The 26,447-nt window shown below is 48.2% G+C and overlaps 11 protein-coding genes across 11 annotated transcripts; 7 read left to right on the top strand and 4 right to left on the bottom strand.

The window, feature by feature from the left end:
• Nucleotides 1-242: 242 nt before the first annotated feature.
• Nucleotides 243-944, top strand: EDB93DRAFT_1073340 (uncharacterized protein; the record flags this gene model as incomplete). The annotated part of the gene is made up of 4 exons (XM_041445010.1): nucleotides 243-662; nucleotides 713-766; nucleotides 815-844; nucleotides 894-944. 4 exons carry the CDS (start codon nucleotides 243-245, stop codon nucleotides 942-944), a joined length of 555 nt encoding a protein of 184 aa, XP_041313604.1.
• Nucleotides 945-1,344: 400 nt separating this feature from the next.
• Nucleotides 1,345-3,105, top strand: EDB93DRAFT_1260566 (phosphoribosyl pyrophosphokinase; the record flags this gene model as incomplete). The annotated part of the gene is made up of 7 exons (XM_041454174.1): nucleotides 1,345-1,378; nucleotides 1,440-1,479; nucleotides 1,530-1,839; nucleotides 1,954-2,009; nucleotides 2,040-2,076; nucleotides 2,136-2,230; nucleotides 2,283-3,105. 7 exons carry the CDS (start codon nucleotides 1,345-1,347, stop codon nucleotides 2,707-2,709), a joined length of 999 nt encoding a protein of 332 aa, XP_041313603.1. The 3' UTR covers nucleotides 2,710-3,105.
• Nucleotides 3,106-3,638: 533 nt separating this feature from the next.
• Nucleotides 3,639-7,609, top strand: EDB93DRAFT_1217055 (Pkinase-domain-containing protein). Its single transcript, XM_041451078.1, has 5 exons — nucleotides 3,639-4,164; nucleotides 4,221-4,450; nucleotides 4,503-5,183; nucleotides 5,238-7,097; nucleotides 7,149-7,609. Exons 1-5 carry the CDS (start codon nucleotides 3,915-3,917, stop codon nucleotides 7,284-7,286), a joined length of 3,159 nt encoding a protein of 1,052 aa, XP_041313602.1. The 5' UTR covers nucleotides 3,639-3,914; the 3' UTR covers nucleotides 7,287-7,609.
• Nucleotides 7,411-8,430, bottom strand: EDB93DRAFT_21919 (zinc-finger domain-containing protein). The gene is made up of 5 exons (XM_041455750.1): nucleotides 8,030-8,430; nucleotides 7,935-7,975; nucleotides 7,856-7,881; nucleotides 7,782-7,787; nucleotides 7,411-7,728 (listed from the first exon to the last, which is right to left on the bottom strand). The coding sequence occupies exons 1-5, from the start codon at nucleotides 8,340-8,342 to the stop codon at nucleotides 7,692-7,694; spliced, it is 423 nt and encodes a 140-aa protein (XP_041313601.1). The 5' UTR covers nucleotides 8,343-8,430; the 3' UTR covers nucleotides 7,411-7,691.
• Nucleotides 8,431-8,519: 89 nt separating this feature from the next.
• EDB93DRAFT_1073636 (P-loop containing nucleoside triphosphate hydrolase protein) lies at nucleotides 8,520-11,604 on the bottom strand (the record flags this gene model as incomplete). Its single annotated transcript, XM_041445028.1, has 8 exons — nucleotides 8,520-8,891; nucleotides 8,943-9,380; nucleotides 9,434-9,818; nucleotides 9,874-10,149; nucleotides 10,199-10,816; nucleotides 10,869-11,284; nucleotides 11,342-11,469; nucleotides 11,523-11,604. 8 exons carry the CDS (start codon nucleotides 11,602-11,604, stop codon nucleotides 8,520-8,522), a joined length of 2,715 nt encoding a protein of 904 aa, XP_041313600.1.
• A 292-nt stretch (nucleotides 11,605-11,896) lies between these two features.
• EDB93DRAFT_1074830 (WD40-repeat-containing domain protein) lies at nucleotides 11,897-13,264 on the top strand (the record flags this gene model as incomplete). Its single annotated transcript, XM_041445124.1, has 7 exons — nucleotides 11,897-12,096; nucleotides 12,150-12,197; nucleotides 12,253-12,340; nucleotides 12,391-12,482; nucleotides 12,535-12,792; nucleotides 12,816-12,881; nucleotides 12,934-13,264. The coding sequence occupies 7 exons, from the start codon at nucleotides 11,897-11,899 to the stop codon at nucleotides 13,262-13,264; spliced, it is 1,083 nt and encodes a 360-aa protein (XP_041313599.1).
• Nucleotides 13,265-13,460: 196 nt separating this feature from the next.
• EDB93DRAFT_1244633 (uncharacterized protein) lies at nucleotides 13,461-15,522 on the bottom strand (the record flags this gene model as incomplete). The annotated part of the gene is made up of 6 exons (XM_041452234.1): nucleotides 13,461-13,677; nucleotides 13,729-14,099; nucleotides 14,152-14,512; nucleotides 14,574-14,597; nucleotides 14,650-14,682; nucleotides 14,732-15,522. 6 exons carry the CDS (start codon nucleotides 15,520-15,522, stop codon nucleotides 13,461-13,463), a joined length of 1,797 nt encoding a protein of 598 aa, XP_041313598.1.
• Nucleotides 15,523-15,562: 40 nt separating this feature from the next.
• Nucleotides 15,563-17,295, bottom strand: EDB93DRAFT_1112311 (uncharacterized protein). The gene is made up of 3 exons (XM_041448126.1): nucleotides 16,819-17,295; nucleotides 16,038-16,764; nucleotides 15,563-15,987 (listed from the first exon to the last, which is right to left on the bottom strand). The coding sequence occupies exons 1-3, from the start codon at nucleotides 17,220-17,222 to the stop codon at nucleotides 15,805-15,807; spliced, it is 1,314 nt and encodes a 437-aa protein (XP_041313597.1). The 5' UTR covers nucleotides 17,223-17,295; the 3' UTR covers nucleotides 15,563-15,804.
• A 93-nt stretch (nucleotides 17,296-17,388) lies between these two features.
• On the top strand, nucleotides 17,389-18,340 carry EDB93DRAFT_1112307 (uncharacterized protein). The gene is made up of 3 exons (XM_041448125.1): nucleotides 17,389-17,793; nucleotides 17,838-18,066; nucleotides 18,121-18,340. The coding sequence occupies exons 1-3, from the start codon at nucleotides 17,428-17,430 to the stop codon at nucleotides 18,258-18,260; spliced, it is 735 nt and encodes a 244-aa protein (XP_041313596.1). The 5' UTR covers nucleotides 17,389-17,427; the 3' UTR covers nucleotides 18,261-18,340.
• Nucleotides 18,341-18,908: 568 nt separating this feature from the next.
• On the top strand, nucleotides 18,909-22,883 carry EDB93DRAFT_21591 (P-loop containing nucleoside triphosphate hydrolase protein). The gene is made up of 2 exons (XM_041455744.1): nucleotides 18,909-21,974; nucleotides 22,027-22,883. The coding sequence occupies exons 1-2, from the start codon at nucleotides 19,203-19,205 to the stop codon at nucleotides 22,720-22,722; spliced, it is 3,468 nt and encodes a 1,155-aa protein (XP_041313595.1). The 5' UTR covers nucleotides 18,909-19,202; the 3' UTR covers nucleotides 22,723-22,883.
• Nucleotides 22,884-23,075: 192 nt separating this feature from the next.
• EDB93DRAFT_1237123 (adaptin N terminal region-domain-containing protein) lies at nucleotides 23,076-26,399 on the top strand (the record flags this gene model as incomplete). The annotated part of the gene is made up of 11 exons (XM_041451387.1): nucleotides 23,076-23,105; nucleotides 23,154-23,244; nucleotides 23,295-23,325; nucleotides 23,373-23,481; nucleotides 23,534-23,727; nucleotides 23,787-23,916; nucleotides 23,963-24,064; nucleotides 24,115-24,220; nucleotides 24,272-24,949; nucleotides 25,000-26,258; nucleotides 26,307-26,399. The coding sequence occupies 11 exons, from the start codon at nucleotides 23,076-23,078 to the stop codon at nucleotides 26,397-26,399; spliced, it is 2,823 nt and encodes a 940-aa protein (XP_041313594.1).
• Nucleotides 26,400-26,447: the final 48 nt, after the last annotated feature.

Below are 26,447 nucleotides of genomic sequence, written 5' to 3'. Positions count from 1 at the left end.
TATTCACCTCGATCCAAGCTAATATTGCTAAAGTTAATGGCTTAGGTTCTTATATGTGCTGCTTGCAAGGTTCTTGTTCCCCGACAATCGAAGCCGTTTCTTTAAGCCGCACGTGGATCGTTTGCATCAGATAGGGGCGAGATTCGGATGTCGGCACTTCCCAACAAAGCAAACTGAACAATAGACAAAAACCTCATCTCAGTACCTTTACCATCTCATCGTACTCACCGTATATCCTTCAAATGTCTGGCTTCACAATGCACTTGCATTCTGACCAGGCCTCTGGGATGGCTGTTCAACGCGCGGCTGAAATAAACAACCAAGCCCTTAGCTTCTCTAGACAGGGCGATTATGCCGGTGCAGAGGATCTCCACCTGCAAGCACTCCATCTTAAACTCAGTTCAGTTGGTGAGAATAACCTTTCTACTGCCATCACTCGTAATGCACTCGGAGAACTCTACCTCAAGATGGGCAAGATCACGGATGCTGAAGAGCAGCTCAAGAAGGCCGTTTCTTTCCGCATGAATAATGGTTCTGCATATGATGCAGCAGTCTCTGTCGAGAACCTTGGCCAAGTGTATGAAGTGAAGGGTGACCTTGAGGAAGCGAGGAGAGTTAGACTGTCCCATCCCGCAAACATCATGGTCTGTGGAAACTATGACGTAAGGTGATCTCATGACATCTTCAAAACACTTGCTAATCGCACTGTCAGTGTCCTGGTGAGACGTTTGATCGGAGCCAGCTTATGGCTTGTTCTGGATGCAAGGTACATATTTTCAGTCAACTTCAGGCTGCGACTGACTTTGTTCAACAGTCCACCTTCTACTGTGGAAGAGCCTGTCAGGTGAGCTACGAAAGTCGCCTGCTTGACAACTAACTATAACGCTACTTAGGCGAAGGATTGGCGTGTTCGCCACAAAAAATTCTGCAAAAAGCGTGCGTAAACTACGAGTCACATACCCTTGATAGTTTTGCGTCTCATGGCATTTTGAGGAGATTTGTTAACCAGCCCTCCCATTTGTACGAGGTAAATGTATTCTTGTGAAGTTGTACCTTTATGGTTCAAACAGCGTGCATGTAATTGGCCCGTCTCCTATGTCAATTGAACCTCAATCAAAGTTGTAATATATGATGTAATTATACAAGAAAGCCTGTAACTTATAATTCTCTCAGCCGCCTGTGCTTCATCGTACTGCCTGCCTTGTTTCACCTTATCGTCACGCGGTCACAGGATCGATTATATGTGACACGTGATAACCATTAGTTTTCCCCGCGGTTTTTTCCTTTTCTTATTTTTTCCCTTGCAATCTATGGATATCTCTCTCTTGTACTTAAATTAATATCATGCTGAACGGAACTGGAGTCAAAATCTTCACCGGTTCGTCTTGAGGTTCTGACTTTTGTGACCTTCTCTTACGGAGTGACATTTACCCTGACAGGCACCAGCCATCCCGAGCTGGCGGAGATCATTGCTCGACGGTAAATACAAATGAACTCGCGAGCGCGCTGTTCACCCATGCACTCTCTAGCCTTGGTCTACCTCTTGCAAAAGCTGATGTGACCAAGAGCGGCATTGGCGAGACAAGCGTCCGCATCGCAGAGAGCGTTCGCGAGAACGACGTGTACATTATCAATACTGGCTGCGGAGCAGTTAACACAGCACTCATGGAGCTTTGTATCATGATCCATGCCTGCAAGATTGCAAGTGCTAAACGCATAACGGCCGTCGTCCCTCTTTTCCCATACGCACGACAAGATAAGAAGGACAAGAGCCGCGCCCCAATCACGGCGAAACTCGTAGCAAACATGATACAAAAAGCAGGTTGCGATCACGTCATTGTAAGTGTCTGTCCCGCTTCAAGGAACAACGGGGCACCGCTCCGGTGTTTGCGCTGTTTTGACTTGAGCCTTCTGTCAACCTAATTCAACGATGTGCTGACAGCTTGGATATAGACCATGGACCTTCACGCATCACAAATTCAAGGATTCTTTGATGTGCCAGTAGATAAGTAAGTCTGACGTTTGACCCTGGTTCCAAGTGTGGTCACTCATTCATTTATTTTCGCCGTGCGCAGCGTAAGTTGCTGTGGCATCTCATAGATTGGGCAATAATTTGACACGTGTGCCCGTTTCAGCTTTTCGCCGAGCCATCATCAATCCTGTACATACGCACCCATTTTGATCTTCAAAATGTCGTAATCGTTTCCCCCGATGCGGGCGGCGCCAAGAGGTGACAGCTTACTGATAGGAGGTTTATGATAATTCTCATCATTGTGTCTCAGGGCTACGTCCATTGCAGATCGCTTAGGCGTCGACTTTGCTCTTTTTCACAAGGAGCGCAAAAAGGCCAACTCCGTATCACGCATGGTTCTCGTTGGACATGTCAAGGACAAAGTTGCCATACTCATTGATGATATGGCCGACACTTCCGGAACGTTATGTCTTGCGGCGCATCATCTCACCGAGGCGGGTGTAGGCAAGGTTTACGCAATCGTGACACATGGAATATTGAGCGGCAACGCTCTAGAAAATATAGAGAAGAGCGCACTGGAGAAACTGATCGTGACAAATACGTTACCTCAGAAGGAGAATCAGGCGAAGTGCTCCAAGATCGAAGTTATCGACATCGGACCCGTCCTCGGGGAGGTCATCCGGCGAAGCCATTATGGGGAGAGCGTGTCGAAGCTCTTCCATGAGGTTCCGTACTAGAAGGCGTCAACGGGAGAATATTATTGTAGGAGTGTATTTATTTACACACGACTGATCATGCTACTAGCCGATCTACGAGAAGGATATGTACATATGCAGAGGGATAGCCTTGTTGTCTAGACCTGGCCATGGTGCTCGGATCAAAAGCATGTCAATTATCAAGCATCCAGCCAATTATAGGTAGGTGACCTTGCTGTAAGATCAAATTCGTGAGACAAAGTTTTCAAACCAAACTCAATCAATCACGCCCACGGTTAGCAGGAGAGTTTATGACGATATGACAGAAGAATTGGATTCCAAATTAAGAGGTGAAAAGTGTGAGATCGTATCGCGGGTCGCTTACAAGGGTTGAAGCGGAAGGACCATTCTTCTAAGGGGCGTCGTCGGAATGGAGATTAAGCCGTCCACAAGGCAGTGGCTGCCAATAGCTGGTACATCATCTAGATGTGGCTGTATGCATCATCGATCATGGGCAGGTTGGAGAAGGAGAGGCCAAGCGGTTGCTGAGAGATAATTAAAGTGCCGTTGGGGTGTCATGAAAAAATTGCCACGGTGTGGTTCTGAGAAGCTCTGGACTACATAACGAGAAGATGATTGCGTAGGGTTTAAGGGTAGCCAGCCAGACAAGCCTCGGTGGTACGCAGGATGGAGGAGAACGGGACCGAATATTTGGGCAACACAGTGAGGTCCGGTTGAATCCGGCAAAAAGCTGGGAAAGACATGTGTTAGGGAGGAACCAGTGAGACGAACTGAGACTCACCAAAAAATTCCTACGGGCTATATAACTAGTTTTTAGCGTGTGTATGAAGTTATTGAACGTACCAGTTGTGTGATATGTAGCCCACGGAATGAAATGTACTCATCGTATCGAGGTCGAGAGGGAAGGGAGGGGAGGGAGGGGGAGAGCCATTGATTTCGGTTGTAGCACAGCTTTAGTAGTGTTCCCTAGTCTGGCGATGAAGATGCTTCTTTCGACTAAACCTCCTCGCTTCGCCTTTTCCACTCTCTTGTCTCTAACACTTGTCTGTTTTTTCGAGTTCGTCCTAGTCGCAGTCCTCGTCTAGCTAATTGCGAGCATTCGGTACATTTCTTATCATCACTTATTGTCTTCTTCGTCGTATGTTCCCTTAGCCTCAGCATCCGTGCTGGCCCTTTCGTTAAATTCTCCTTCCCACTTTCCATCGCCAGGCAATGCTCTGCGTATCATGTTCACATCCTCGAATCATGCCCACCAGAGCAATGGTCACTCAAATACACACTACGACTCCCACAACAATCACCAGACAAATGGACATACTATCCACCAGACAAATGGTAGCTTTCACCCACCACCACCACCTTCCCAATCCCACAAATCGGCAGCTTCATCTCAGCCAAAGGAGACAGTTTCTGTCATTGGTATACCTTCTGTTTCTATACAGAATGGAAAACTCCAAGTCGGAGACTCTCGTTCCAGTCAGTCCTCTTGAATATCTTAATCTTGTTTCTCATATTCACAATTTAACCTCAAGGTTCACATCGCTCTTATACACCAATCAAGACCCTGGGCGACGGTTCTTTTGGAACAGTCTTGTTGTGTGATTGGCATGGGACGCTACCGCCCAATACACCACTCTCTCCTATGCAATGCGGCGGCGGCGCTAGACCAGAATGGGCTGGAAAGCGTCTTGTCGCCGTCAAGAGGATGAAAAAGAAGTGGGAAGGGGGTTGGGACGAATGTAAAAAGCTAAAGGAACTTGAAGTATGTCAATGAACATTTAGTCATCGCCTCCCATTCTCACAAACTCTTTCAGTCATTACGCGCAATACCATTTCACCCTTGCATCATTCCACTCTATGATTTTTTTCTGCTTCCAGATACTAAGGAGCTCTATTTCGTCTTCGAGTCCATGGAAGGGAATTTATATCATCTGATTAAGGCGAGAAAAGGCCGTACCCTTGCTGGCGGCCTCGTCGCTTCTATTTTTCGCCAAATCGTTTCGGGTTTACACCATATACATTCTTCAGGTTATTTCCATCGTGATATGAAGCCCGAGAATGTCCTCGTTACGACAACGGGTCTCTTCGAATATCGTTCACTATCTCCGGTAGCCCCTCCAAATGCACCTACGGAGAAGGATGTCGTCGCGATCATCAAGCTGGCCGATTTTGGGCTTGCGAGAGAGACACTCAGTTCACCGCCATACACCGAATATGTCTCAACCCGTTGGTATCGAGCCCCAGAGGTGTTACTTCTCAGTCGAGATTATTCGAACCCAGTGGATATGTGGGCTCTTGGTACTATCATGGCTGAGTTAGTCAACCTTCGACCATTATTTCCAGGATCTGGTCAAATAGACCAAATACATCGCATATGTGAGGTTCTCGGGGATCCTGCAGACCATGGAACAGATCTCCGCGGTAGATCCCTTGGTGGTGGCAAATGGAGCAGAGGACTCAAGATGGCGAAACAATTTAATTTCGCTTTTCCAAAGGTCGGTTGCTGCAATATTATGTACTTGGTGAATATTGCTGACATGACATGTCAGAGCACTCCTCGAGACTTCTCTTCGTATTTTGACCGCAGTGTCCCTCGCAAACTTATTGATTGTATATCAGACTTACTGAAGTATGATCCTGATAGTCGTCTTACGAGTCGACAGTGTCTCGAACACCCCTACCTTATTGAGGCTCTACCAGGGAATGGTCCTCCGATGCCTCCTGCTCTTCACACACAAACTCTGCCACAAACGTCATTGAGATCCGTCTCGAACGGCATATATCACATCACCCCTTCTGCTTCACCACGCAGCATTCCTCCGTCACATTCACATCACTCCGCCCCGAGATCACCCTACCATCAACCCCCAAGCCTGCACCCGTCACATATACCCGATGCTTCCTCCTCCCATCGCTCCGCATTTGTCCCCTCCTTTGTTACCTCGACTATCCACACACCTACCTCACATAAAACATCCGAATATGTCGTCGATCCACGCATACATTCGCATTCGCATTACTCGGACATTCCAGAAGAAGTACGCGCTCAAGGAGGCGCTTCCTCCTCATGGGCTAGTCACACACGTAGTGACTCCGATCAGATGGAGGTATCTTCTCCACAGGCAGAGCCCCTTCTCGATGCTTACCATGCGGGCTACCCGATGGAAGTACAATCTTCGCCGATGGTACCGGAGTACCCGACTCGTCCCCGCGTCGAACCCGACCATCCGATGCCTCCCCATGATGCTACCCAATCGCCAAGCGTCAAACTCAGCAGCAAGCTTCACTTCAGTCTTGGGAAGAAGCCCTCCAAATGGGGTCTTTCCATGTTTGGACACGGAGAGAAAGTCCATCAGCAACTTCCTCCCGTCGACGAAGTACCGGGTGCATCTTCCAACTCAACACCGTCGCTCAAGCGTACACAATCTACTAGCTCGGATAGTCCATCAATGGCAGAGTTACAGCCCATGAACGGCTCAGCTCGTAAAAATGCCAAAGCTATCAAGAAGGAAGCCGAGCGACAATTGCGCGAAGCGGAAAAGCAGCGTCGCGTAATGGCAGAACGGACACAGAGGGAGCAGGCTCGTGCGGTCATGCAGAAACGCAGCCAGATGTACATGCAAACTACTTCGCGGAACGAGTTGGAGTGGAGGTGGCAGACACATGCCAGTTTGCTAAATTCCCACCAGCGAGGAACGCCCTACGACGAGATGGAGAAGAGCAAGGTTTCCGCTTCTGGTCCTATTCGACAGAAGGAGACCCAAGGAAGTGCGAAAGTGTCGTCGCCGACTCTTAATGCTGCTTCGGGTCGATATATCCATCCTATCGACGGGACGCTGGCTCCCAACGATCGGTGGGGGTTACGGGATGAGCGTTTGACGAAAGTCCGACGAAGAGGCTTTGATGACGATCATTCCATGTCTTCATCAGACGTCCACAGCTTAAGCCGAATGTCCGCCATCTCGTTCGCTACAGTCGATAGCGACCCTGGCCCGTCACGGACGCGAAGACCAACGCTGTATGGAATTAACCGAATGACATCCGCTTCCTCACTACGCACGGGGACAACATCCTTTGATGATTTCCCTACTTCTGCTCGGTCGTCAAATTCCATCTCTCTGGATCATCAATTCAATGACTTCTGCATTCGTGCCTCTGTTGATACAACATCTTCTGCATCGGGAGCATCCTCACCTCCACCTCTCAATCTCCTTTCCTTATCGCCATCACCACGGCCGTGGATTCGTACCGATTCTTCCAGTCCACAACACTCATCATACATGGGTCCTCCAATGATACGATATCCTTCGTCTTCTCATAAGTCATATGAATGTAACGGGCAGTTGTATGGTCACCCTCCAAGTCCAGGGATAGACCCTCAATCTGTCATAAATCCGATATTCAAAGTGGTAAGTCAAGCTCCAGCTCTACACCTCAAGTAGAGCTGACTTCCATGTTAGACTCCATTACCAACATCGCCCAGTGATCATTTATCATCACCACACTCTCTCCCCCCTTTTTCTCAACTGGAGGCGGTTGCAGAAGGGGAATACCCTCCACTATCGCCCATGTCCTTCCATTCGCCGGAAGATGACTGATGCTGGTGGCATCACCACTCTCCTTTTGGTTTTATTTATTAGGCCTTGTGAGGTTAGGAACGTTCAACCGGTGGACATACAAACCATTCATTGCTGCATCAATTCGTTCTTATCGCCCATGTGGGCCTCTAAACCGTATCTCACCGAACCCAGGAGGTTGATCAGGCATATCGCCCGGATTCACTGTGACTCTAGTATTTCCTCCTGGTTTATCTTACCATACTTACCCCATTCTAGTAGCATATTTAGTCTGGTTGGGCGTTGTAGAGCGCCGCTGTACTTTTACCCACATTTGCAATAGTAGGCGGCAATTAGAAACATGCAAAATAAATATTGTTTGACACGGGATGAAAAATATTTGATTTAGTCATATGTCAGACCAGCTACTAATTATAGTTTGACATCCTAGTGGTCATGTGGAACTTGTTCAAAGCGGAGACCGCTGGAAGACATACGTGTGAGCTCGAAGTCCAGCTGGGGAAAAAAGTCACATACCAGTAACTGAAGGTAAATTACAAACAACAGATTGGTTAGTAACGACAATCAAGCCAAGCCATGACAATACTTACCCGCATGGCCGAGCACCAGGTTTGTCCTGAAAGAGAATGTCAATTATGGCACGTAGCGTCCAAAAGTACCAATACAAACCAGGTTGATAAATATCTTGGGATGACCAAGAGGTCCTCCTCCTGTAACAAATCGTCACGCCGACGCTCAAGCTGGGAAGAAAAAGTATCACTGACCACCATCACAAACAGCTTTCCGCCCATGCACAACACGGATAGGCTCATTGTTAACCATCTCCATCGCGCTCAATGGGTTGGGCTGGAGTTCGAGAACAGTTTGCTCAAAACGTGGACCTGACATGGCGACCGCGCGCGGTCTCTGGCTGGTTGTCCATGTCGTTGGATGATTTGGTGCTTGGTTCGTGACGGGTGATGAAGAAGCGGAAATAGGTGTTATAGTGTTTGCAGCAGAAGAAGAAGAAGAACGACTCAGCACCTTCAGCTGAGAGGCGCGATGCGCCAGACGACGGCCAAGCATGGTTGCGGACATCGAGACTACGGCCGAACCCGAAAAGCGAGAGATGTCGCAAATTTGCCAAGAAAGGAAAGTCGATTAATGTCACAGAGATTTGTCCCTACAATTGCAAAGACTGCAGTGCTATGTCATAATGTAGAATGCTATGTGATACAGTGTTTGGGTACCATAATGTAGAAGCGCACACGTCCCTTAGTCCATCTCCTCTATCTCAATGTCATTATCTTCATCCCAATCTTCATCCATTGCATCAATATCGGCCTGACCTTCATGATTGGGCATGACAACAAGTTTGTTGCGGGGGGCGTCGAACCGAATAGACACGGTCTCCCCGTCGCGAATGCGGTCAGAAAGCAGCATCACCGACAAAGGATTCAGGAGTTCGCTTTGGATAGCGCGGTTTAACGGTCTTGCTCCGTATGTCGTCGAGTACCCGATGGACACCAAGTATCTTTTCGACTCGTTATCAATGTCAAGAACTATTTTCTTATCGGCTAGGCGGTCTTGGATTTCCTTGAGCCTCAAGTCCACGATCTTGAGCATGCTGTTTCTGGAAAGCGCACGCTGATCCATAGTGTAAGAAATTTAGAACCTAAGATGCATGCGGTGACTTACGAAGACGACGATCTCATCTATACGGTTAATGAACTCGGGTGGAAAGTGGGCCGTTATTGCCCCCATGACTAGCTGCTTGGTCTGCGGAGTTACTGGACCCTGAGCTACGTCGTTCAAGAATGCAGCACCTAGATTTGACGTCATGATGATAACAGTGTTTCGGAAGTCAACAACGCGACCCTGTCCATCAGTGAGTCGGCCATCGTCGAGAACCTGAAGGAAGAGCGTGACGAATTCTCGCGAAGCCTTCTCAATCTCGTCGATGAGGACAATGGAATAGGGTTTGCGCCTAACATATTCAGTAAGTTGTCCTCCAGCATCATGACCAACATAACCAGGCGGGGCGCCGATAAGACGTGCGATAGAATGCTTCTCAGAATATTCAGAACCATCGATGCGAATCATAGCATCAGGGGTGTCAAAGAGAATAGTGGCGAGCTGCCAAGGTTTCGGTTAGTGACTTTAGTTACGACGAAGTTACACCATCTTACGGTTTTGCTGAGCAACGTCTTTCCTGTTCCGGAAGGACCGGCCATCAGGAAGCTGGCAATGGGCCGCTGAGCATTAGCCAATCCACTCCTCGAGAGCCGGATAGCGTTAGCGACAGCTTTCACAGGTTCCGGCTGTCCGACAACATGATCGGCAAGGATACGTTCCATGCGAAGGAGTTTCTCCTTTTCGGTTGACATCAAACGTGTGACTGGAATAGCCGTCCACCGTCCGACAATTTCTGCTATCTGTTCAGGAGTGACGGTATCTGTACCTCCACCGAGCTTGGCGTCCTCTTCAAACTTTTTGGCTTGAAGAGCTTCCAGGCGATTCTGAAGGTCTGGCAGGGCATAATAGCGAAGGTCAGATGCAGTTGCAAGGTCATATCTAATATGTGATGTGGTTAAAAAAATGCTGGATTAATGCAGAAGGGCAGGCGTACCTTCTCTCCGCCTCATCCGCCTTGGCGCGTAGATTGTCTATCTTCCTCCGAACTTCGTTAATTTCGTCGCCTTTGCGCTTTTCAGCCTCATAGGCAGCCCGGAGCGGTTGTAATTCGTCGTCAACATCAGCAATGGCTTTGCGAGCTGCGCCTAGACGCTCCTGACTGGCCTGATCTTTCTCGCGTTCCAAAGCATGAATTTCAACCTCCAGTTCGAGCTTACGACGTTGAAGCTTATCAATGGCTTCGGGTGCCGTCTCTCGAGTAACACGGACACTAACACAAATCGTAAGATGGTTCCGTGAGAGATATTAATAAAACATACCTTGCACAAGCTTCGTCGACGAGGTCAATGGCGGCATCAGGAAGACGTCTCGAAGTCAGATAACGATGGGCCAGAGTTGCAGCAGAGATCAGGGCACCGTCCAAAATTCGAACACCATGATGAACCTCGTACTTCTCCCGAATACCTCTAAGAATGCTGATTGTCTCGGGAACAGTGGGTTCGTTCACCAAAACTTGTGCAAATCTTCTTTCTAGAGCAGCATCTGTCTCGATATACTTCCGGTACTCGTTTAGTGTGGTAGCCCCAATACAACGCAGCTTGCCTCTAGCCAGAAGCGGTTTAAAGAGGTTGCCTGCATCCATGCCACCGCCTTCGGAACCTCGACCAGCCATAATGAGGTGAAGCTCATCCACAAAGAGAATGATAGTTTGGCCGTCCTCGGATGATTTCTCCACTTCACTCAAAACTGACTTGATGCGTTCCTCATACTCGCCTTTGTACTTCGCACCAGCCATTAACGCGCCCATATCAAGCGAAAACAAGCGCCCAATTAGGCTGGCTGGCACATCCCGGTTGACAATGCGCTGAGCAAGACCCTCTGCTATGGATGTCTTCCCAACGCCAGGCTCGCCAATAAGCACAGGATTATTCTTTGTTCTGGAGAAGGTGAGCTTGGGTTATACTAATAACAGAAAAAAATGAATTTTACCTTCTGCAAAGAATACGAATGATTCTACGGATCTCATTATCTCTGCCAATAACGGGGTCGATCTTCCCTTCCTCAGCAAGAGCAGTCAAGTCGACCGCATATTTCTGCAGGGCATCAAATCCCGCTTCTGCGTTCTTACTTTCCACTCGGCGGTTTCCTCTAGTCTGTTCGATAGCTGTCTTCAAGGCGGCCTCGGTGAGACCTGCTTCCTTGATGATAGATGATATCGACGGGTCCTTCAAGAGCGCGATAATTATATGGTCCTGCGCAATGTAGGAATCATGCATGGTTTTCTGTAACGATTGGGCCTCGCGCAAAACTTTCAATGCACCGGCGCTCATGGAGACCTCCTCAGGAGTTGGTGATTGCGAGGGTAGTCTGACAATGATCTTCTGAAGTCCACGCTTTACAATGACCTGTCATGAGGCGGGTGAGCATTGCATACCATGCTAGCATACATAGTGAATACGTACTGGATCTCCACCAGCCTTTTGTAGAACAGAAGAGAATAGGGAGCTTGCACCAGTGTTGGACAGACTGCCTGGTGAATCATCACCCGCACCCTCATTCAAAAGAGCTGCAGCTATATGGGCAGGGTGAACTTTGGAGAACGAGTGAATAGCAGTTAATTATCAGGAGAGTATGAACACATACGTTGAGCATTGGAGTAATCCTTTGCTAGTTGAATAGCAGCCGAGAGAGATTGTTGAGTTTTATCGGTGAAATCAAAGTTCATGGTGAAGGGGGAAAGTGAACTTGCAGAAGATAAAATTGGTAACAACGACTTCTTGACTGAGCTTTTTATCAACTTTGGTTAGCAGTAGTATGATCCAGAAGCAGGGAGCAAGTGACTCCTTTATCGAATGCATTCTAGAATTTGCTGGTGATGATATCATTACACGTGGCAGTGCAAAGACCTGGGCAGACCTGGACTCCAGTATATCACCCGGGCGCCTAAGCACGTGACAGCGAACAGTCTTACTAGGACCTTAGGCTACGGGCACTACGGTAGCATTTCCTCTTCTCCAATGGTCGCATTGGACACCGTCTGGCCCGCAGATTCGATCGAGTTCTGCCCTCACGAGAGTGCTTCTGATATCTTTGTTTGCGGGACCTATCGATTAGAACAGTCCCCCACTAAATCAGATCACGAACCTACGGCAAAAAAACAAAGTCAAGTCCGTCGTGGCAGGTGTCTTGTATTGCAGGTAACAGAGGACAGAGGAGTGTAAGCAAACAAATCGACTTCTGCTAATCACTGGTTTAACATCCATCATCAAGATCCCAAATTCAGGAAATCAGTCTTCCAGCTGTCCTCGACCAGAAATGGTGAGATCCGCTCGAGACGTATTAAATGTCAATATCAATATCTGGACAACCATAGGTGTCATACATCTCAAACGGCCTCTCCAGTACTCGGAATTGCAGACTCAGAAGGGAACGTTACCCTTCATGAATGGCACAAAGAAGAGGTGACTTCTGATGTATTTTAATTGCATAAATCGTGACCCAGAGATTTTAGCGCCAGCTCAAGGCACTTCAGAGTGTATCCTGCGCACCATCAGATGTTCTGTGCCTTTCCTTAGATTGGTCTACCCGAAGATACCCTACGAAGTACGCTAGCTCGAGAGACTGCAGGTAATTCTGACTCAGGATTCTGAGATAGCAATCACGGTTCTCTGGTGGTTTCCTTGTCAAACGGCTCGCTATGCGTTCTGAATCCTGATTCGACCGGCAATTTGACTATCGTCAACCGGTGGCACGCACACGATTACGAACCTTGGATTGCTGCTTGGAACTATTGGGATACGTCCATCATTTATTCGGGTGGAGACGACTTAACTATGAAGGGCTGGGATGTTCGACAAAGTTTTAGCCAGCCCATCTTTACAAATAAGCGGCATGTAACTATCTCCACATGTCTGTTTATTTCTCATACCCTCGAAGATTTAATGCAGGTGTCACAACTATCCAGAGCCATCCACACGTCGAATATATCATAGCCGTCGGAAGGTAGTAGGTCTTGCTTTGCTATCGATATCATGGCTTTTAAATTCGCGCACAGTTACGATAATAGCGTTTGCATTTTTGACACTCGGAAGCCGCTGGTACCGCTTGTCCAAGGAGATGTTGGAGGGGGTGCGTGGCGTGTCAAGTGGCATCCGTCACCTAGTCGTAAAGAGGATCTTCTCATTGCAAGCATGCACGACGGTTTCAAAGTGGCGAAGGCCCACCACGGAGAAGATGTAATGTGGGAAATTGTGAAGCGGTTTGATGACCACAAGTCGCTAGCATACGGCGCAGACTGGTCATTCGCTCCTCCAGGTGTAGATGGGGAGACACTGATCGGGAGTTGCTCATTCTACGACCACATGTTACACCTTTGGAGCGGCTAGTTAATAAAATGTAAGTGAGATACGTAAGGATATCCACTGGAAATGATTTTATGGTATATTCAGTGATATATCTGGGCGACTGCAAAGTATGCGGAAACAATAAATCGGAGCACTGCTCGCGATGTGCGCGAATCCTCCTAAATCCTCCAATCTCGGAGCTGGATTGCCGCGGGTTAAGTTGGCATTATAGAGCGTCCTACAAATGATGGACGCTTTGTGTGGAGATTGAGTTGGAGGATGGAGAAATAGGCATCTGAGGACAATTCTCAATCTGTTCTTTGCGTTTTTTCCACCACCCAACATTTGGCCCCCTCATGACAAAAGCGAGGGTCCATCGTGACAGACCTCTCAAAGATGCTGGTTCATGGACTGCAAAGGTGAGCAGTGAAGCCAGCGACAGAACAAACACGATTCTATTGCATCCCGTCAGCACCGCAAGGAAAATATTCTTTAAGAATACTAACCGCTCAACCAGCCTCGCACCGGCATGATTACCTGTAGTCCACTTGGCCGGTAAAGATGCTTTGACGGCCCTGGGCAACACATACAAGGCCATCTCTCCCCGTCTCCGCGTGTTCTCGATAAGTATACTCCAACCACACGTGAGCGATCCCACAAGAATACTGCCGTATGGCCCATCCCACACGTCATGAGGGATCCACGGGAACAGTTTTGCCAGCACCAAGGTACGTATAAGACAAGCAGTGAAGAAATATGACGACAGGAAGGTGGAGAGGAATGTTGCACTGCGGATTGCACCTAGCAGAGCGCGAATGGCGCGATGACGCTGGAGGATAGAGCTAGGGCGAGTAAAAAGGAGAGGAAGAAAGTGGACCTTCAAACATGATTAGCGGTGTATTGCAGTGCGCTCCAGGCCATACACTTACAGGCAGGTATAGAGCCATAGCCTCGATGAAAGTTTGAAAAAATCTCACGCCAACATTTGTAAAACAGCTGTTGTCGAGACCCCACCGCGTTGTAACGCGGGAATGCAGTAGTTCACAGGGCAATCCACCTACACCACTCCGGCCAGGTACTCCAAGCGCCTTCCAGACCACGTCCGCATCTGTACCACCACATGCAGGCAAGACATGTGGATCGCCCCAAGATGAAGGGTATCCGCGATCCTTGGCATATGACATCAGGAGGTGAGAATGGATGGAACTGTGGCCATAAACCCATTCTTTAGAACGCATAGCACGCAAGGCGTCCAGCAGCCGTTTGTCTACGTTGGCTATGGATGATATCCTGATAAGTGAATGATCATAAAACGATGAGCGAGAGCTTCCCGGTATGTTGATCTACTAACCATTTTACATAAGAAGGGGGAAGTCTGTAAAAGAGTGGATTTAGACACTAATCCGATTTATTTTCATGGTAAGCACCTATGCGGCTGGTAGAAGAAACACCACATGATTCTGATATTGCATGAATATATTGACATCAAGCATGCTAGATATCACGTACCTAGCACTGCAGGCCCAAAATACAACAGCGTCCAGCCATACAGCTCTATTTTGATGCCACTTCTTAGTTTTTCCATCGCCTTCAGCAGGTGATTGTAAATCAACAGATGATCCAGTTGGCTTCGATCGATTTGCGGAAATGTTGAATAGGATAGATTTCCGTGCTGAATCCATGAACAAGAAATGTTGCATGAATGCATCGGTTGCACGACAGAAAAACAAGAGCGTCAATCCCAAGGTTGCGAATGGTTGACGAGTCCTTTGGAGCAAGAACAATGCGATTGTTGAGGACAAAACATTTGACAGGAACGCTTTCTGGGAGGGGGTGGAGTTAGATATGCCTGAGCATGCCTGAGTCACGAGCGAGAGGACTGTTGCACGTCGTTGGAATGTGGAGTTTACCACTGGCTGTTGTCGAACTTCTGGATTGTCTTGTTTATCGACATGGTGGACACCTAGTGCTTCCAGGAAGTGCTTCAATGCAATTCCGCCACAAACGGCTATCGTGATGGCGAATGGAAATCCTGTAAGGCCCACTTCGCGTTTCAACACGCGTCTGAATGAATCCAAGCGAGTTTTCAGACTGGATGAAGGATTGACGAGGGTAAGAACAACTGGAAGTAGTGCAGGACCAAGAGAGGAAGATAGGCTGAGAGAATATGTGCGAAGGGCGACCTTCACCAGATGACCTGGGTCATCTGCCAGCCAGAGATTCTTCGTATTAATATTGGCGCTATTTCTCCACGATGTCTTGCTATGATCCGAATCTGGTTCAATGTGCTCCGAGTCCATGACCCGAGGAGACGGCGCTGGGCTCAGCGGTTCGAAAACGATATACACTGGTGTTGCACGACCCTTAAGTACTGCTGTACAGTATTTACACATATTACGATTAGCATAATGATATCGATATGATCCGTATGGTGATCTCCATGGAAGTCACACGTAAAATTTTGACCGCTCTCGCGGTGACTCTGTGACTTGCTATTTAGTTCCAAAATAATTTGCCATGACATCTTCATCAGAGAGCTCTTCTCCTTCCGGTCCTTGGCTCCGACCCCAACCCCGCTCTGCTTAATCATCTTTGTCAAGTACTTTGCCTAAGCCCTTCCAATAACTCCAGAAGTCAACCTCAGTAGAAAAGAACCCATCTCCGAGACTTTGTCCTAATTCACGAGCTAGACCGGCGCGTTTGACGAGACTGATGAACTGTGCTCTTGAATCTGGGAAGACAAACGATCGGAGTACTGCATCTCCCTACGAAAGTGATATCAAATGACGATATAATTGTCAATGGAGATGCATACGTGGTTCTGAAGAAGTGCTCCTAAGTATCGTAGAGGTGGAGTTTGGATGTCCGAGGCATCATTTTCCAACCTCAGTGGTGGAGAGGAATCAGATTCAGGAAGCTTCCCTTTGTCCACCGGGTCGGTATTAGAAACACCAGAGAGGTACGGCGAAAGCCACATGCGCCAAAGCTCAAGTTTGCGACCATCTCGACTGAGGTTTCGCATCAGGCGGTGACAGCGCTCCCAATCTTGTTCACTTCCTTCCCATTCCAAGTCGGCCGAACAAGCAACCTCGTCAAGCGAGATCTCTGATTGAGGGTGAACGAGAGAGACAATACTTGTGTCCAAAGGCCGGTCAGACTGCCTGCTCTTGCTGGAGGATGGAGATGGACCCCCCGAATGCGCTGTTGTATGTTGTGCCGGACGCATCATCAGTCTTACCCATCGCCTTCTCCGTACCCAGGCACCGGTGCTTAATTTGCCGATCTCTGCGCGCCAGTGTTTCTCCCGAAAAAACCAGTTGTACTCAAAACCGTCATATTGAACTTCTCCTGAGTCTGTGCGCATGTCAATCATCCATGATCTGGAGACCCAACGCCAAGTGCCATCGGGCAGTGGGTAATTGGAAAGAGATATGTTCGGTTGCTGAGATCGTTTCAAAGAATCGGACGGGATAGTGAATTGTGGAGGATCGACGGGAAGCAGTGATAGGTGTGAATAATACGGGGAAGAGAGTATGGTGAGGCTTGGGATGATACTTAGCATCTGCCACACATAAGTGAGTAAATGGTGTACGTACCCTCTCTGATTCTCATATACAACAGCCCAACGATAATCGTCCTTATTTATGCCAGGGATATCTGAGATGCCTGAGATATCCAAAGTAATTATGGTGGTATTATCGTTGGTTTGTTCAAGAGGTGGTACTAGTTGCTCTATGGGCTTGTTTGAGCTGTCTGCCTCGGATTCTGCATCCGCTGGTCGTGGTTCATGATGCCTAAAGCGGCAACAGGAGAAAAGGTTTGGAGGGAAAGAAAATATACTCAGACGAGTCTTTGGAGCCAAACGACGACGTGCTGGCTCTGCGGCTGAAGGATCGTCGAGCGTTAATATTGCCTGGGGAGGAGCAAGCCACTGAGGCCCGGCCAGCGAGCACAAGTCCTGGATTTGGAGCTCACCGGTACCACTAGTACTGCTCGACATTGCGAGGACGAATGATGATGTTGTCCAAAGGCTCGCCTAGCATGTACTCAGTGGCTACTGTGATGGTCAGCTTCTATGTACGGTACTTATATATAAGTCCTACAAAATAATAATATATCACACATGACGAAATTGTTCTAAAAAGGAAATTTCCATGCTTTTCATTTCCATCTTCTAGCTTAGTCAACAAGTACCCCTCATCCGAATGTTCCGTCCTATCCTTGTCCGTGTGGTCGCTGCTGCTCAAGCAACTCATCGACCGTTGGCGCTGTCGAACAGATATCATGCAAGAGCATTCACCGACAAAGCTAGCTCATCTTCTCAAAGGCACTCTGTGGTCACTTCATTAACTAAGACGTGTCCATCATGTGGGACTATTCTTCCAACTGCGTTGCCTGCCTGTCCGAACTGCAATTATATTGCAAGGATCCACGATTCAATATCATACCACGATATACTGGGTCTTCCTTACGAGCCGAACCCGTTTGTGGTGGATGCTGCGCTTCTTAAACGCCGTTTCATTGAAGCACAGAGGGTATCGCACCCAGACGCGTGGGCAACGAAGAATGAAGTGAGTGATTCTACTCACAGTACTAGCGGAGATTTATTCAGCAGTTCCAACGAGTTATCGCACTTCACATGTCAAATACGGTGAACACTGCGTACAAAGCACTGTCGTCACCCTTGCACCGCATAGAATATATTTTGCAGCGGAATGGCCTCATGATCGAAGAAGCAGATTCGTTAGAGGATCCCGAACTGATCAGCGAAATCATGGAAGTCCGAGAGGAGATTGAAACTGGCGACATAGAGCGAATTCGCGCCATAGAAGAGGACAATGATAGCGAGTTTTTGTCATTTGCGAACGTTTGGCAGGTACTGACACTTGTGGTCACAGACAAAATTAATGAAGTTGTGAGCGCAGTCACAAAATCTGTAGCCGAAAAGAACTGGGAGGAAACTAAAGTTGCAGCAGTGCGACTGAAATATCTGAATGGAATTGCGGACGCTCTCAAGCAGCGATTAGACAACATGTAAATAGACTATACACCAACAACAGCTTATTATCCACCGTCACACATGTCACACTGACATTGATGATGACAAAGCAACTTGAGTTCAATTTTGATTTTAGTTGGCACTTCCTGCAATCGTGGCCGACCAGACTACCCGTCATTGGTCCACCATTGGTCCATTGGCTTTTCATCATCTCAAGTCATCATGATAATCCATGCCTTTGCTATTCGACAATTCGGGCGTCACCTCCTGCCATTGGATACATTGAAACGTTCTTTTTTCGTAGCCTCTTTCAAAAGACCCTTCGCCAGTTACGCGACAGCAAGCGTGCAGAAGAACCATACTGCAAGTGTCGATCATTCTCGGTCACGTAGCTTGCCCCACACTTCAGAGCAATGGCCGAATAAAGCTCCAAAGTTAGCGGGAGCTTTCACAAATATTCCTACAAAATCCGCATCCTCACAAGGCACGCAACGCAACGCTACTGTATCACCTCCATTCGAGATGCCATCTTCACCCAAATCCAGTAGCACGCTTGTGCGTGTATCTGATTTGTCGTCTCAGAAAAAATCATCGAAGCGTAGAGTGGAGAGGAGTAGGGGCAAGATCAAAGAACAGCCCTCGAAAGCGAGACTTCTAGACCTTGACGGCCCTATTCGTGACGCGGCATTTATTGAACAGGAGCACAGGAAGAATCTTGGCTCCCGTCCTGACATAAAGCCCGTGTTTGTAGACAACCCAAAATCTCCGGTCGCCAATTTTTCTCTCGCTCACCTGGACAAGCAACCAGCTTATGATTCAGTCGAGGGCATTGTTTCTGGTACATCAGAGAGGGTATACAGGTCGGTAATGAATCTGTTAGCGATATTATTTGGCTTGTGCTTATAGCATTATAAAGGGCAACCGTTACTCTCGATACGACTCTTCCAGTGCTTGGTATTGGCGATCATAGAGCAAGGAGAGATGCTGAGAGGCTTGCAGCGCTTTCAGCTCTCTATCAACTTCATGATACAGGTCAGGTATGTGTCACAAATTGCAAATCACTTAACTGGTTTTAATAAATGCGGTCAGCTTGACAAATCCAAGCCTTCAACACCCTCGATTTCTGCTCCACAAGTCATCGAGCTGAGCGATGGTTCAGTTATTGACTACGAGCGCGCGCGAAGCTTTATGGACTACTATTGTCGCAGATATGCGTTTGGAAAGCCTGACATCGGGCTGGAAGAACAGCGTCAGGGGCGCATGAAATCAACTTGGGAAGCCGTTATGACTGTGGGTGACAAAAAGATCGGCATGGGCTCCGGCGCCAACAAGAAAGCAGCTCAAATACAGTGCTACTTGGATGTTGTGCAGTATTTGCAGCAATGTGACCCTGACCTGTGGAAGACTTTTGTGGAAGCGTCCAAAACTGGGAAGGACCTTGGTCTAGCCCCGAAGGTTTACTTCCAGATTAGCACAAAACTCGAGGATGAGATACACAGGCTAAGCAACGATATCAAAAAGAGCACTTTATACAGGAACAGACCCGTTATTGAGTGCGGCTCAGACACTCCGAGATCTCAACCTATCCCTGTTCCTACCCCACGACCATCCTATGCCCGCAGGTTTCCTCAGGGTTTCTTGGCCCAAAGATCGGAAGAACTCAGGGAACGGAGAAAAAACTACCTCACAGATCCAGCGATGGAAAAGATGCGGAACACACGAGCTGCGTTGCCCGTCTATACTCGATCGGAGGAGCTTGTGTCGCATATACGTGAGAATGATGTCACGATTTGCATGGCTGCGACGGGTTCAGGCAAAACCACGCAGATACCACAACTACTCCTGGACGACCACATTGACAGAGGTGAGGGTGCTCGTTGCAACCTCATTTGCACTCAGCCACGTCGGCTTGCTGCACTCAGTGTAGCTAACCGTGTCGCTCAGGAGAGAGGGGAGGTTGTCGGTAAAGGATCAATTGGCTACAGCGTTCGTTTCGAGTCCAAATTGCCAGAAGAGCATGGTTCTGTTACTTTTTGCACCACGGGAGTGTTACTCAAAAAACTTCAGTCAGCAATGGCTGAAGGCGGGCTATCGGCTGCCAGGATGGACGAGGTGACGCACATCGTTGTCGATGAAGTCCACGAGCGGGATGTTGATACCGACCTCCTCCTTGTTGTTCTCAAGCGCCTTATGAATGACCGCAAGGCTCGAAATATTCCACTAAAGATCATCCTCATGAGTGCCACTATCGATCCTACCCTGTTCCAAGAGTACTTCCCTGACGAGCGAGGTGAACCGGCAAAAGTAATCGAGATCCCAGGTCGCACGTATCCCGTCACGAAACACTTCATGGATGATTTCATCCCTGAACTGAGAAACCATCGCGCGTTAAATTGGGTGTTCCAAGATGACTTAGTCTCTAAATACCTCGCTCGTGAGGAAGCTTATGCGCGGTCTTGTGGGCGCTCAATGACAGAGGAAGACACCCGCGTGCCGAGCGGTAGAGATGAAGAACTGGAACTACCGTGTCCCTTGGTCGCAGCTAGCATATCCTATGTCTTGCAGCGGTCTAACTCGGGACATGTTTTAGTCTTCCTACCTGGGTGGGACGAGATATCTGCAGTTCAGAAGATTCTCCTTGGTGGAAGTTTGGATATCAACTTCAACGACTCCTCAAAGTACAGCATTCACCTTCTCCACTCTACCATTCCTCTGTCCGAACAGCAAGTCATTTTTGAGCCCCCGCCAGTGGGTGTTCGTAGAATCATTCTGGCTACTAATATTGCGGAGACCTCCATAACAATTCCTGACGTTGTCTATGTTGTTGACGCTGCGAGGACCAAGGAACAGCGATACGATCCTGACCGTCACATGTCGTCCCTCATCTCCGCCTGGGTTGGGTCCTCCAACTTGAACCAAAGAGCAGGGCGGGCGGGTAGACACCGGCCCGGCGAGTATTTCGGCATTCTCAGCAAGGCTCGTGCAGCCAATCTTCATCCTCATCCAACCGTGGAAATGAAACGCGTCGACCTAAGCAATGTTGTTATGCACGTCAAGGCTCTCAGTTTCCCCGGGATGGACGTCGAAGAAGTTCTCGCTGCCGCTATCGAACCCCCTGAGCCTGACCGTGTCGCCGCTGCTATGAAGAACCTACAAATGGTAGGTGCGCTGGATCAAGGCAAGAACCTTACGTCACTGGGAAAGGTTCTACTACAACTACCTGTGGAGGTCCAAGTGGGAAGGCTCGTCCTTTACGGAAGCTTTTTCCGGTGTCTCGACCAGGCTCTTACTCTCGCCGCCATTCTGACCAATCGGGATCCATTTTTCTCCCCTATGCACCTGAAGGCTAAGGCTGCTGCTATTAAGAACAAATGGTCGCCCAGCGGGTTCAGGTCAGATCCGCTTACCATATTGAACGCTTATAACGCGTGGAACGAGATACAGCGTCGCGGCGAGTATACGGCAGCCAATCGTTTCTGTAACGACAACTTCCTCTCAAAGCCAACGCTACTCTTGATTACCAAGATCCGCGGGCACTTGATGCAGTCTCTGTACCAAGCAGGAGTCATTGATGTTTCTGCGGGTGGGAACGTCACCTCAATTGAGTCTAGAAGTCGGGAGTCGACCGTACCACCTGATCTGAACGTTAATGGCAAATCCCTTCCTCTCCTGGCTGCTCTGATAGCAATAGCTTCGCAGCCAAAGTATGCTGTTCGGACCGGCGAGATGACTTATCGTACTCAGAGGGACAAGGTGAGCTTCATACAGTCATTGACCTCTCGTTTCATAGACTAATTATATGCAGGTGACCTTTATACATCCAGGCAGCGTAAATCATCGCAAGCACACCGATGGGAATGACCAGGCCGTGGAAAAACAGCTTTATGCATTTTCTGAAAAACGACAGAATTTGTCGGTGGTCGGCTCCAGTCCTCAAACATATTTGATTACCACGACCCGCCTGGACCCAATGACTTACATGCTCTTTGGCGCCTACGAGATCCAAGTCACTGAACGAGGACTGGAATGTGATGGCTGGTTGCCAATCGTTGGGAATGTCGATGTATTGGATGATATCCAACGTTTGAAGACCGTCATGGAGTCTTGTATGCTTCGAGTGTTCGAGGGTATTGTGATGGCTCGACGGAAGCGACGTCAAGCACTGACTACCCAGATTTCGGCTTCAGAGGAGAGCGAGAGCGAATGTGAGGATGAAGGCATACTCAACAAGGACTACACCCTCTCTACCACAGAGATCAAAGAACTAGATTTCATGACGGCAGATATAGTACGGATCCTCAATCGCTTCAGCGACGAGCGCATTGCATATCAATCTTGGTCCAAACCTCGCACCGCGACTTCCATGGCTTCTTCCAGACCCTCCACACAGTTTGTCCCCTGGTCTGAGTTCTCCACTCCATATGGTGTCGGGTCAGCCTACAACTCAAGGCGGCCCGATACATCTATCTATCGTTCGTCTACCAGTTCACGCAGATTTTAGACGCCACTACTATATATCATCATCATGTCATTGTCTGATTGCACTTCCAGGTCTATCCCTCCTCATTTAGACATTTTCTGTACACTTAAATATCACTAATATAACGTATCTTCGCATTGCATAGTAATATCCGCAGGAGTCATAAGTCTAAGAGGACAAGATAACGTAAGTAATAGAAACTCAATCGAGATGTTTCCCATGTAGCGTAAGCACCGTAACTGGTCAGCGCACATTGTCGAGTCGAGTACGCGGACGTGCCTCTATTTTCTCGCCGTACAGCCATTCAAAAGAGCTCAGTTTGTTCTACTCATTAATTTCTTCTACTAGTTACTTTCCAGGAGCATCTACCAAAGATGGCTGCCAATATGCGGGGGCTAACCCAGGTACGTCCCTACAAAGTTATGTCGACCCATTAATCATATTCTCTGTAGTTTATCGCGGATATTCGAGGTGCGAGGGTGCGTGAACTGGAGGAGAAGCGTATCAACAAGGAGATGGCGAATATCCGAAAGAAATTCAAAGGTCCAATGCATCCTAATCACTCGTATAGTTTGGTGCTCATGTCACTGCAGACGGAAATCTGGACGGATATCAAAAGAAGAAGTGAGTATCTCACTGTCGAAGTCGTGCACGTCTTCAACAATGAACAGATATGTCGCGAAGATTATCTTCACGTATATACTTGGGTACAAGGTCGATGTGGGGCACATGGAAGCCGTCAACCTCATATCGAGTTCCAAGTACAGTGAGAAACAGATAGTGAGGTTGATGAACAAGTTCATCGGATGTACCATTGATAATGCACGCGTAGGGTTACCTTGCTGTTACTCTGCTGATGCACGAAAACTCGGATTTCCTTCGACTGGTTGTCAACTCCATTCGGAAAGATCTAGATGAGAATAACGAGGTCAACAATTGCCTTGCCTTGCATGCCATAGCAAATGTGGGTAGCAGCGAAATGGCAGAGGCGCTGTCAGAAGATGTGCATAGGCTTCTGATATCCCCGTGAGTGATCCACTTACTGTCTACAATTCAAGTACAAAAAAATTCATTCGTACTCGGAGAACCTCGCAAACTTTTGTGAAGAAGAAAGCTGCTTTGACGCTACTGCGACTCTACCGCAAACATCCCACTGTGATACCTGCCGCTGAATGGGCTTTGCGTCTAGTATCTATCATGGATGACCAAGATCTAGTAGGTTATCATTTACACTGGCGTTCGGTGTTGAAACACTTTGTAGGGTGTCGTAATATGCGTTACCAGCCTAATCATGGCTCTTGCCCAGGACCACCTTGATGCTTACGTTGTTTGCTACACTAAAGCTGTAGATCGCTTACATCGAGTAAGTATATGGCGTCAAAGTTGGGATCCATTGTGGCTGAGTATCCCCAGTTAGTCATAGAGGGCGAGTATTCTGCCACATATGCATATTATAAAGTCCCTTCGCCATGGCTACAAGTCAAATTGCTCCGATTGTTGCAGTACTATGCCCCCTCTGGTATGTGCGTGATCAAGCGAGCCATATTATCCCTCACATTATTGCTCTTAGAGGACGCGACTGTGCGGTCTGTACTCTATGAAGTGCTACAGACAATCATGAACAATAGCGCAGAGCCCTCGAGGAACGTTCAACATAACAATGCGCAACATGCCGTGCTCTTTGAAGCAATCAGCCTGGCGATTCATTTAGATGCAAGCTCGCCCCTTGTGGGAACCTCTGCAGTTCTGTTGGCTCGGTTCATATCCTCAAAAGAGACAAACGTACGATATCTTGGTCTGGACACCATGGCTCATCTTGCTGCTCGTGCAGATTCTCTGGAGCCCCTTAAGAAGCACCAAGGAACCATCATCCTATCTCTTCGCGACAAGGATATCTCCGTCCGAAGGCGTGCTCTTGACTTGCTATACAGCATGTGCGATACAGATAATTCAGAGCTAATTGTCGGGGAGTTGCTACGCTACCTCAAAGTTGCAGATTATGCTCTGCGGGAGGAGATGGTCCTAAAAATTGCTATCTTGACAGAGAAGTACGCAAACTCATACAAGTGGTATGTCGATACGATCCTGCAGCTAATCAGCGCTGCTGGTGATCATGTCGGGGATGAAGTCTGGTACCGTGTCGTGCAGATAGTTACAAATACGGATGATCTGCAGGAATATGCTGCAAAAGTCGTCTTCGAGCACCTGAAGTCCCCATCCACACATGAAAGCCTTGTCAAAGTTGGAGGTAAGATAAACTCCTGTTCGAATTCAATTTAGTGACATGTGACCTTACAGGATACATCCTGGGAGAATATGGACATCTCATCGCGAATGACACCGGCTACAGTCCTCTTGAACAATTCCAGGTCCTTCACTCCAAATCTCAATTTTGTGTCGCTTCCACTCGTTCCCTTCTCTTATCGACGTACATCAAATGGGTTAATGTCTTTCCCGAAATAAAGCCTCAGCTTATCAACATCTTTGAACGATATAGACATGTTCTGGATGCAGAGCTGCAGCAGCGGGCCTGTGAATTCTACTCGCTCGCATCTAGGCCTGATGACGATGAAGTGTTGCAGAACGTTTGCGAAGAGATGCCACCATTCCCTCCTCGCGTCAGCGCTCTGATTGGTAGACTCAACCGTAAACTCGGAGATACAGAGGACAAGCGCACCTGGATACATGGAGGAAAGGAAATGAACCTCGAGCGACACGCAATTCCACGGAAAGCGTCAATAGGAACAGGCTCATCTGCCTCTGGGACAGCTAATGTTACTGGCACTGCAGATACACAAGACGTCATGAGCTCTTTGGCAGGATTGAATTTATCTAGCCCAGGTGAACAGCCAGACATGTCCCGCGTGGACAGCTCCGTGGTTGCCCCTCGGGTCGCGGTCGGACCCAGCGTTGAAAAGTGGTTTAACAAGCTCATCTACAACGCGGATGGCGTCCTCTACGAGGATGTGCAGATCCAAATTGGAATCAAATCAAGGTACCAGGGGCATCTCGGCCAGCTAGCCATCTATTTTGGCAATAAAACATCAGTACCATTGACGTCATTCACTTCCACCATCCACGTCAATGACTCGGAGGCTTTGTCGGCTACATTTGCTAAAATTCCACCAAATATTCTTGTTCCTCGCACACAAAGCCAACAACTTCTGCATGTTGAATGTAAAAAGGCGTTTAGCTCCTTCCCCATCCTCACAGTGTCCTTTTTAGCCGGCGCGCATCAGTCCATATCAATTCGACTGCCAATCAGCGTTACGAAGTTCATTGAAGGTGTCAAGCTGGGGCAAGCTGACTTCTTCGAGCGCTGGAAGGTCATCGGTGGTCCTCCACGCGAGGCACAGGCAGTTTTCCCTATTACACTTGATGGTACTGGTCAGCTTGATCTCGTACGATACCGTCAAGTGGTTTCAGGAAACCATCTGGAGATACTGGGAGATGTTGATCCCAACCCAAACAACCTAGTGACAGCTGGAGTTTTGCATACATCGGTTGATGGGAAGGTCGGATGCTTGCTTCGCTTAGAACCAAATCGTGAGGCAAAGGTGAGTTCTTACCGTCTCCTTATGATTCTATAGATTGACGTGAATTAGTTGTGCCGACTAACAGTCCGCAGCACTTCTGAGGATGTCGCCGCAGAAGTGCTTAGGCTGATTGAAAAATTGCTAAGATTAGATTCTTCTTGATTACACATGCATCGGTGGACATTTATGTGGCTCGATTTCCTTCGAGGA

The sequence above is a fragment of the Suillus bovinus genome (assembly GCF_016758785.1).
Source record: "Suillus bovinus strain UH-Sbo-P2 chromosome Unknown EDB93scaffold_1, whole genome shotgun sequence".
NCBI lineage: Eukaryota > Fungi > Basidiomycota > Agaricomycetes > Boletales > Suillaceae > Suillus > Suillus bovinus.
This window is presented reverse-complemented; position numbering and strand designations above follow the sequence as displayed.